Below are 10165 nucleotides of genomic sequence, written 5' to 3'. Positions count from 1 at the left end.
TATATATATATATATATATATATACATATACATATATTTATACATATGTTTTATGCGCTGCTTTCAGTACATTTATAAGACATGATAATGTCGTGAATTGATGTCTGCCATATTGTTTTTATAACAGGGAGCACCAATGTCAGAAATGTTATGAATCTGAACAAGAAAGCCCTTAACAATTCTTCATTAATAAACTTTTTTTTTAAATTGAAGAAGACATTTTTCAGAACATTATCCACATTTCTTTTAATTCAGATTCTGTGTAGTATTTATCCATTATTTAATAGAGGGAGAAAGACTGTTTTACATCTTTAAAAATACTGAGACTAACCACTACTTTAAATGGAAACATGTAGCATGTCTTCCTTCTGTATTTGCCTCACATGGAATTTCCTGACAGTGAGTCTTTTGCCTTTTTTGGTCATAACATGAAGTTTTTGAAATAAAGGTCAACATGATAACACTTGACTGAATTGTTCCTCAAAGGCTACAGTACATAATGGGACATAACCACATTGCAAACACTAGCTTCCTCTAATAGATAGTCTTGATTGTATCTCAAAACCACCAGTATATAAGTATTCATCCCCAAGGTGGCAGCAGGAAGTCTGTAACTGCCCTCCTACCTTATACTAGTGCAAGTCTAAATGTGATAATAATCAAAAATAAAATGCTTGTAAACCGTTGAGAGGTGTGATGTCCAATTGGTACCTTCAAATGTTTCAGCTTTTGCAAAAGGGGTTTGAGATAATGTGAGAGACATATCAGGACCAACATCTCACACTGGTCTCAAAGGTTGTGTAGGTTGGGCAAACATGACCATGTTAACTATCAAGAGGGAAGTAACGTCAGCTGCAGCTTGTTTCTGGTCAATTTTAATCCAAACATAACAATAACTTAGAATCTGAAGACTGTTCACCTGTTGAGATACTATGCAGATGTACAAAGAAAGATTTATCAGAATTTAGGCTATTACACATTCAATTACACAGACAGCTTTTGGCCAATTAACTAGTATTTAGTTAAAGTTTTTTAACCTTGAGACCGAGAAACAAAACTGTATTTGTCCTGGATTTTCTGGATCAAGCAAAAAAGGTCACACACACTTTTACACTTCAATTACACAACATGTAATTGAATTGTAATTGTACAAAGTCCTACTGTTGGCAGACAGGGGTTAAACATATCCTACAATTAAAATAGAGGAAATCATTTTACAAAGCTGGTCACAAATGGACACAGGAAGTTGTGTGCTGTAGTTTGATGAGAATGAAATTCAAATGTGGAATTGATCATGTTAAATTGTTATTACAGTTAGTAATCTTTTAGCCCTGGTGGTTTGAAAAAATAACACAAATAAGCTACATAGAAATATACCTTAGGAATTAAAGTCGTGGAATGTAATAAGCCTATTTTCACTGCTGACACAAATGTGTATTAAGAGACAATGGAAGAAAAAATGTGTCTTACCTGACGAGAATATTGTTGTAGCAATTATCCAGTCCATTGTGCTGCTCCCATGCAAAGCACTAGTGTGTTTACTTGGGAACTATTCTGCTTTCTGGCGACCCAACTATTCCACTGAAACAATTGAGAGGCTGTCGTAAGCAAAGTGCTGAAATCATAAGGGTGGCCGCGCTGAGCAGAGGCAACTTAGTTAGAGGAACTCTAATGAAGGAGGAGTTGTAACACTTTCTGTTTTATATGAGCACACAGTATGTTGTTACTTGATTGCACAAAGCATGTGTATTGCTTAATTTGGATCCGAACACTTGAGCACAAATTTCCATAGACTACCCACACATATTTCTTAAAGTTATTTTCAGAGCATCCAGACAGTATCCACAGCAGCAAGAAGGTGTAAGGGGTGTTCAGTTGTAATATGCATTAAGGTACAATCTGCCTGCTTTCTTTGAGCTATTAACCTGTTCTTTTGTTAGCCGTGGAAAGAGAAAGTTAAATCTCATAACATATGATATTCAAACATATTTAATTAGATTGTCGGACACAACTTTACCAAAGATTAATACTCATAGAAGCACTGTTTAAAAATAAGCCTCCAAAATAAAAAAAGGCCCATTTCTCCTTTTTACTCAACTTCCTCTGCACTGTTTTATCCCATCTCTGAGCCTGTGCAGGCAATATGAGTTGGAAAAAAATGTATTACCTGCTGACTTAATCGTTCCCCATTCATGTATGATTTTGAAATAGAAAATGTTTAGCAGATGGTGCCTACTGTGAATTTTAAATCATTAACTTAATGTATGACTTAAAGGCCTGCTTACAGTAAGATGCCATAGGTATGTCTAAGGAAACAAAATGGAAATAATTCAGCTGATTAGATACTGATTTTGTAAAATTGCATCATAAATAGTAAGAGCCTCACTGTTATGATTGCTCATGTTTTGTTTCCTGTTTTATTTTGATAGTCTTGTTTTTCTGTCTAGTCTTGTCTTGTTTTAATTCCTGCTTTTAGTTTCCGAGCCCTTGTGGTTGTCTGATGTCTTTCACCTGTTCCCAGTCCTTGTGTCACCTGTCTCGTGTTATCTTGTTACCTCTTGTATTTAGTCTCTGTGTTCCCCTTGTCTGTTGTCAGATCATTGTGTCTTGTTTTGTATTCTGCCTGTTACTATTTTTGTGTCCTATCAGCCAAGCAGTTGCCTGGCTTGTCTGTTGACAAGACCAGCTATGGTTCTGCATACATAGCTTAAAGCAAGTAGGCCTACTTGCTTTATGTCAATGATAAGCCAGTTTATGAGCACATTGGTATCAAAACCTTACATTACAGTACTGTATGACACAATACGGCATAACGCAGCAGTATAGTCTGCAGACAAGCAGAGTGAGTGAAGTTTTTGGTATTGTGTCACTTCAATCATTAGTATTAAGAATAGCAGTGGAATTCACTGCATGAATGTGACGGATCACATTCATAGCCTAATGTCACGCATGATGCATGACGAATAAGCCGCATGGCAGAAATTATATATAGTAAATTTTAGGGAACCCCCCAAAAATTGTCACAAATCATGCTTTCAGGGGAGCTCATGTCTTTTTAAGAGGAACCAAGCCTCCCATGTAGTTCACACCTTGACTTAATCTAAACAAATGTCCCTTAATTCTGCATGTCAACTCATTCAGCCCACAGCCTCTGTTCAGGAAGTGACCCTTTTTTTCGGCAACTGCTCACCAGAGATAAAGTGTTGTCACTATTGTCAGCACAACCACAAGCCTCAAAGCACATCAGTGTTGCAAATAGTGACATCCTTTCAAATGTGTAACCTAACAGATACAAAGTGCTGTGCAGCTTAACGGTTGACCCTTTGCTGCAGAGCAAAGACCATCGTGAAAGGTCACCAAAAAGTCAAGGATCAGAGAACCGTGTTGCCGAATCTGGATCAGATATCTCCTTGCAGGTTAGCAATGTTGTCATGTGCTCTCCGAGCCTCTGTGTGAGTGTTTGTGTGTGTCCTCCAAATAACCTTTCCTATAACCTCTGAGTGCTGCGATGCCCTTGTAGAAAAAGAATTATCTAACAGTTTTGGTCTCATTTTATTCTAATATCCTCTTTCGTGTTTACTGATTAGGTTTATTTTTATTATTATTATTGTACCTGATCAACAAACTAGTGTTTTCTTGTTTAACCATGTCTGTCTGCCTATCTCTTGCTTAGTGTTAAAACAAATCGTTTCACTATGGTCAATGTGAGTGAGACATATTGTTCAGCTCCGACAGAAATTCACACCTTAACTAATCAAAGCACTTTTGATTAGTTGATAGCCCGGTTGACACCAGAACCCTCTTAGTTGTAACTGAGAGTGACTTGCAGAGCAACTCTCAAATTTACCGGGTTAATTAGTTGAAGCAGATATCTACTCAGACAGACTTTTGAGTTGAATATCTTCTCAGCTTTTGTTCATTCTGTTGTTTCCTGCTACCTCGTATAAAACCCTGGATATAAATTAATTTGGGTCAGAGAGAAACCTACAGTGTTTTGTGAGCTTCTTTCTCCACTGTACGGTGAATAAAACTCATCTGAACCAGCCACGGAATCTGACCTGAGAGACATTTTTATTCCACACTCTTGGAGAAAGCAAATTTTGAACTAACTGCACTTGTTTTTGGGGGCATTTTCGACCCCTCTCCATGACAAGACAGCTGAAGACATGAAAGGGGAGAGAGAGGGGGGAATGACTCGCAGCAAAGGGCCGCTGGTTGGAGCCAAACTCAGGCCCGCACCACCAACTGAACTATCCGGGTGCCCAACTAGCTGCACGCAAATCATGTATGAAATCTTGTATTCATTGCAACATAGTCATAGAAAATGCCTGAAACTAGAATGTAGGCCTAAAGGGTGCAGGGATGGGCTTGAAACATGTGTAGGTTTTGTTCAAGAAGAAGGTAGTGAATGAAGTTAGGATAATCAGCGCATTTTCTTTTTTATTTAATATTCCTGGGTAAGATGTTTAACACGTCTGCCTATTCATTATACTTCCATTTAACATTTCTACTTGTCTTTAACTTATACTTCCCACCCTAACTACCGCTGACTCTTATCGCTTTGTCTGCCATTCACTGAAACACTCTTTGCCCTTTCACTGGCTGCTCACCACCATGTTACTCCAGCTCCACTCTCTCTGAATGTCAAGAGCCATCTCTAGTTGCGTCCTGTTCTTTTTATAGCTCGGGCAGCTGAAATGTGAGGGGTCACAATGGAAGGATAAATACAAGGGCCAGCGGGCTGGAGAGCTGTCTCAGACGAAAGCCGGATCTTCTCCCTCCCTCTTTCTTCTCTCTCAGCTCTCCTCCCAACCTCAAAGGTAACAGAACTGAACATTTTCTGGCAACTATGAGTTTAATGCATTACTTTAATTGGCTTTTTATGCTACCTGTTGAATGTTTTGTTCAGAAAAGTTATGTATATATATATGTATGTGAGGCGCATGGCATTTCCCATACAGATGTAATGTTTCACCTATTTTTACAGCTCATGCAAACCTTCTTCTTCTTCTTACTTTATTCTGACACACTAAAACAGATTTAAATATCTTGTTGCTTTCAATAATACATAAGAATCAGAATTAACTTTTTTTTGTCATTGTCACAAGTACATACAGCAAAATTTAAAGTGCTAGTCTATGGCACAAACATAAAAAACACATTAAACCAAGAACATAGAGCAAAGTTAAAAAAGGAATAAAACTAGAGTAAACAGTAAAACAGTGAAATAATTTACTTTTTTCAGTAACTACTATCCCTCAGCATTGTGTATTTCAACATATAGAAATGTTACACCCACATTGTCATAACTGAGCAACTCATCTGTCTTCCATGCATGGTTCTTGCTACACACGTATTTATCTGATGAAAGTTTCCACTGCATTGTGTCTGTTCGGTCAGTTGTGACTCACTTCTTGTGTAAAACTGTCTAAATTTGTCCTGGCTGTCTGCTTCTTAAGCTTCCTGTAGAGTGCATGACTTCTCAACAATGGCTGAGCCAAAGTGCTTTACACTGCTCACTGTGTATTTTTAGTCCAGCCAATTGATAGTGAAAAGGGTGGGAGGTGTGGGATAGAAGAGCAGGGAGGAGGAATGGGGAGGGAAAGGTCATGCATAAGAGGCTTGAAAATGGAATAGGTCACCCACATGCTTGTCAAGGTTTTTTAAAAAGTGGTCCGATACGTAAAGGGTGGGGCAGAGTAGAGTGGAGGCCTCTCTGACACTGGATCCCCTGTGCCATTGCATATTGTGCCTGGGGTGTAGTGTGTAACCCCAGCACATTACTCCCTACAGTACTAGAGCAGTTATAGCTGCAACAATTGCAGTCACATGGTCTGGGCCCCAGCTGGTGGGATTTTTAAAAAGACAGAACACATACTCTTGTTTCACCACTTCCTTTACACATTTAACTCACAGTGTTTCCTTTTTTCTGTAGCAGTTTGGGGCTGTGGTTTCCCATGTGAATGCATGCGAATGCATGGGAAACCAAATGTCTGGCTTTGCAGCTTGGATTTTGTTGAACTTTTGCCCTTGTATCTCGGTCTGATTTTAGATTGTGTCTTGCTTATTAGTCACCTGAATACTTTCTTATCATCTCATCCTATTTCTTCCCCCTAGAGTCAGGATGCCTCACGCATACCCTTTCCTCACTCCTGAGCAGAAGAAGGAGCTCAGCGATATTGCTCAGAAGATTGTCGCTACAGGCAAGGGAATCCTTGCCGCAGACGAGTCCACAGGTAAAGAACTTCAAGAAAATTTACTTTAGTTTAATATTAGCTTTAAAGAAAGCCACCATTCATCTTGAAAAGCAAGTAGTTTGACTCATGACTCATATTACTCATGCCAATGTCTACAAACTACACAGCTGGCATGTGTTTGTGTGATAAAAAAAGATTTAAAAAATAAAACGTGAAAAACATTTTGAAAACAAACATTGGCAAAAGCTCAAACAAACACACCAGTGAAGTCCCCAGGTGGATCCAGTTTTCATCTGTCTTATGTCTCCACAACCTTTAGGCAGCGTGGCCAAGCGCTTCCAGAGCATCAATGCTGAGAACACTGAGGAGAACAGGAGGCTGTACCGCCAGCTCCTCTTCACCGCTGATGACCGCATCAACCCTTGCATTGGTGGCGTCATCCTCTTCCATGAGACCATGTACCAGAAGACCGACGATGGCAAGCCCTTCACCCAGTACCTTAAAGAAAGAAACATGGTGGTGGGCATCAAGGTCGACAAAGGTGTTGTTCCCTTGGCCGGAACCAACGGCGAGACAACCACCCAGGGTGAGCGAAGAACAGCTTTGGACACAAAACAAGTCAACATCTTTAAACATTTTTTGTCTAATGTATCCGGTGTGTCCTCTACCTCTTTCACAGGTCTCGATGGACTGTATGAGCGCTGCGCCCAGTACAAGAAAGATGGCGCTGACTTTGCCAAGTGGCGCTGTGTGCTGAAGATCACCCCCACCACTCCCTCAAGACTGGCCATCGTTGAAAACGCCAATGTCCTGGCCCGCTATGCCAGCATCTGCCAGATGGTAATACAACAGATCTAATTTTACAAATCACCATAGAACTGCGGCCTCTTTTTCCAATAAAGAAATCACATTTGTTTTATCTATTTCTACTGTTGTTGAATCACAGTGATGAGTGATGAAAGTAGCCGTTTTAACCTCTGAGCAAGATAGTTTCTGGATTACATCAATAAAGAATGTATTTATAAAGTCTCTGTTATAACTTCAAAAAATGACAAAACAACTCGCTAAAACCTTTTCAAATCTAGGAACAACTGAAACAATGAGAAACTAATACAAAACATACAGTATGTCTTGCCTTTGACAGCCCACCCACCCCTGTCATGCTAACAGTCATTTAGACTCATTTTGTCTCTGCCGTCCTCAGCACGGCATCGTCCCCATTGTCGAGCCTGAGATTCTCCCTGATGGTGACCACGACCTGAAGCGCTGCCAGTACGTCACTGAGAAGGTCCTGGCTGCCGTCTACAAGGCCCTGTCCGACCACCACGTCTACCTGGAGGGCACCCTGCTCAAGCCCAACATGGTTACCCCCGGACACTCCAGCTCACACAAGTACAACAACCAGGAGATTGCCATGGCAACTGTTACTGCCCTGCGCCGCACTGTGCCCCCCGCAGTCCCTGGTGAGCTGGATGCACTCAATACACTCTTGTTGACATGCACACATTTACTAAGTTTGAGGACACAATATTCTGCATGCCATTCACTTAAATGTCTGGAGAAGTGTGTTACTAAACTCTAACGCTCTTCGTGTATGTGTACAGGCATCACCTTCTTGTCTGGTGGCCAAAGTGAGGAGGAGGCCTCCGTCAACCTGAACGCCATGAACCAGTGCCCTTTGCACAGGCCCTGGGCCCTGACCTTCTCATACGGCCGTGCCCTGCAGGCCTCTGCCCTCAAAGCCTGGGGCGGCAAGAAGGAGAATGGAAAAGCATGCCAGGAGGAGTTCATCAAGAGAGCTCTGGTATGTGACAGCAGTTTTGCTCAGAGAACTATATGGATTGTGAAAACCAAACTCCAATACTGTACATTGAATTCAGTAATACTAGTCCCTTTTTTCTTTTACAGGCTAACCACCAGGCCTGCCAGGGCAAATATTCTCCCTCTGGCGCCAGCACTGCCGGCGGAGAGTCATTGTTTGTGGCCAACCACGCTTATTAAGCATGGACAGTCATCATTTTCCTTTCCACCTTCTTCCCACCAGTATTATGTTATCATGGAAAAGGCCATGTCCTCGTGGGCTCTGCCTATGAAACTGCTTTTGAACAACGGCAGCATATTGGTCAAAAGCGAAAGAGAAAACTTTTGTTTGGGTTGTTGCTGCAGCCAGGAGATTCTGAAAAAAAATGTTCTGCTTCCATTCCCTCACCTTTTATTTTTAAAAACATTTTGAAGTGAAGATTCCCACACTGTTTTTACAAAAGTATTTTTTTTCCTAGTCTAAAGTGCAGTATATAATTTATACTGGTACCATGGATTAAAATATTTCCCCTAACATGCTGCTTTGCTTTGAGTTTTTGAGTCTTTGCACAACATTATTTTATGCTCACATACAAACAACAGTACAGTAAGAAACAGGAACCACTGGAGCCTGATAATAATACTATGACAGAGAAAAATATAAACACCAATCAATAAAAAGATAAGTAATTTTTTCCAATAAACAACTGTAATAGAGAACTCGGACATCTTGCACTTTTTATGAACCCTGAAATGATCGCATTATGAACATAACTACCATGTCTGTGTTCTTTATTTGCATTCCAGCCCGAGAAAACTAATTCTACAGTTCTACCAAAGAGAAGTTAAACTCCTGTAATGCTGACTTGAACCCGGAAATGGCTACCAATCGTGTGTTAGCTAATAGTGAAGAGTGGCTTTGTTCTTAACCATAGGGTTTCCCATCACTGAGTTCATTAAGGCAACAGATACCTACAATATGATGCAGCAGGCTGCTGTGAGTACCCACTGGTCACTGAGGAAGGTCCCTCCACGGATGTGAATCGCCCTAAAATTAATATGCATGCTGACCTGCCAGGTTCATGGCCCAGCTGAAACATTCTCACCAATCACTATCTTTGTGTTCAGAGGTGCCAGCCCACAATCAGACAGAGCATCGGCATCATACACCGTGCTTACCCTGAGCCCTTTACCCTGTAGGAACGAGAGATAAACAAACAGGTTTGTTGACAGTTGACACTTCCTCAGTATTGTTTAACTGAAAGCAAAGTCGTGAAAAAGGCGAGTCATCTTCAGAAACCTTGAAGAACTTTAAAGGAACCACTTGACAACACACCTCTCAATGGTGTACAAGCACTTCACTATTGATCATTGTCTGAATTGTCAATCATCAATTGATAGCTCTGTACAATACAACAGCCATGCAATAAGTTCTGCCATTTAGAACTTGATATTCAGGTCCTAGAGGTGTTTTTAACTGTGTGTAAAAGAAACAAATGCAAATTGAACACAAAGTTGGATCAACACCTTTCTAACAAAAACTATGTGTAGTAGGTTGGGGACACACTATTCAAAGAACGGATTGTTGTTTGCTCATCTAAATATATGCACTGTATGTTTTAACTCAAGCATGGCAGAAGGATGCAGGTGATGCAGGTGAAGGTGCCTTTCCCAGTAAGAAAGTATACACCACTTTTCTCATCAACCCTGGCACCTTCCCACCTGCATCTCATTACCTCATCAGCCTCTCAGTATATACCAGCCCAGTGTTCATTACCTGCCTGTCCACCCCTTTGATACTTACTCACTATGTTTGTTGCTTTGGAGCTTTTGTTACTCTGCCCCTCATTCCTGGGCCTGGGCCTGGGCCTGGGCCTGGGCCTGGACCTGGACCTGGACCTGGACCTGCCTTCCTATTCTGTACCTGCCAGTAAGCTTTTCTTCTTTCGGTAAATCACTAAACGGATTCTGTTGTTCCTAATTGGGCCAACGTTTGTTTCTCTGTTGTTACTGGTGTTAGATGTTCGGGGGGAGTGAGTGTTGACATTGTGACAAGGCTGTCTCTATGAGTTGTTTAATAGACCCAGCAATGAGACTGCTTTCTTCTTGTCTGACTCGTAGTGGACCATTACAGTGAGCATGTGTACAGTAGTGCAGGATTCTATGTC

The 10165-nt window shown here is 40.9% G+C and overlaps 3 protein-coding genes across 5 annotated transcripts in view; 2 read left to right on the top strand and 1 right to left on the bottom strand.

The window, feature by feature from the left end:
* LOC116671445 (integrin alpha-X) overlaps positions 1 to 1680 on the bottom strand; it is a 15706-nt gene extending 14026 nt beyond the window's left edge. For both annotated transcript variants that reach the window (XM_032502741.1, XM_032502742.1), the window contains exon 1: positions 1471 to 1680. In XM_032502741.1, the coding sequence (XP_032358632.1) occupies positions 1471 to 1507 (37 nt within the window). In that variant the 5' untranslated portion in view covers positions 1508 to 1680. The remainder of the gene's footprint in view (positions 1 to 1470) is intronic.
* Positions 1681 to 4686: 3006 nt separating this feature from the next.
* aldoab (aldolase a, fructose-bisphosphate, b) lies at positions 4687 to 8534 on the top strand. Its single transcript, XM_032502511.1, has 7 exons — positions 4687 to 4820; positions 6118 to 6236; positions 6517 to 6783; positions 6877 to 7037; positions 7402 to 7660; positions 7802 to 8001; positions 8106 to 8534. Exons 2-7 carry the CDS (start codon positions 6125 to 6127, stop codon positions 8196 to 8198), a joined length of 1092 nt encoding a protein of 363 aa, XP_032358402.1. The 5' UTR covers positions 4687 to 4820; positions 6118 to 6124; the 3' UTR covers positions 8199 to 8534.
* Positions 8535 to 9707: 1173 nt separating this feature from the next.
* The window catches only part of si:ch211-180a12.2 (uncharacterized), a 52335-nt gene continuing 51877 nt past the window's right edge, over positions 9708 to 10165 (top strand). The window contains exon 1 of one of the 2 annotated variants that reach the window (XM_032502393.1): positions 9708 to 9927. In XM_032502393.1, the coding sequence (XP_032358284.1) occupies positions 9807 to 9927 (121 nt within the window). In that variant the 5' untranslated portion in view covers positions 9708 to 9806. The remainder of the gene's footprint in view (positions 9928 to 10165) is intronic. The other variant, XM_032502395.1, reaches the window with a different exon arrangement.

Source organism: Etheostoma spectabile, chromosome 21 (genome assembly GCF_008692095.1).
Source record: "Etheostoma spectabile isolate EspeVRDwgs_2016 chromosome 21, UIUC_Espe_1.0, whole genome shotgun sequence".
NCBI lineage: Eukaryota > Metazoa > Chordata > Actinopteri > Perciformes > Percidae > Etheostoma > Etheostoma spectabile.
The sequence above is the reverse complement of the archived record's forward strand: the minus strand, read 5'-3'. Positions and strand labels throughout refer to the sequence as shown.

Bases quoted from the DNA above. Each gene is read 5' to 3' on its own strand.
- aldoab (XM_032502511.1), top strand. From the start codon at position 6,125: ATGCCTCACGCATACCCTTTCCTCACTCCTGAGCAGAAGAAGGAGCTC. The intron at 6,784-6,876 runs GTGAGCGAAGAA...CCTCTTTCACAG, and splicing joins CGGCGAGACAACCACCCAGG to GTCTCGATGGACTGTATGAG. The intron at 7,038-7,401 runs GTAATACAACAG...TGCCGTCCTCAG, and splicing joins ATGCCAGCATCTGCCAGATG to CACGGCATCGTCCCCATTGT.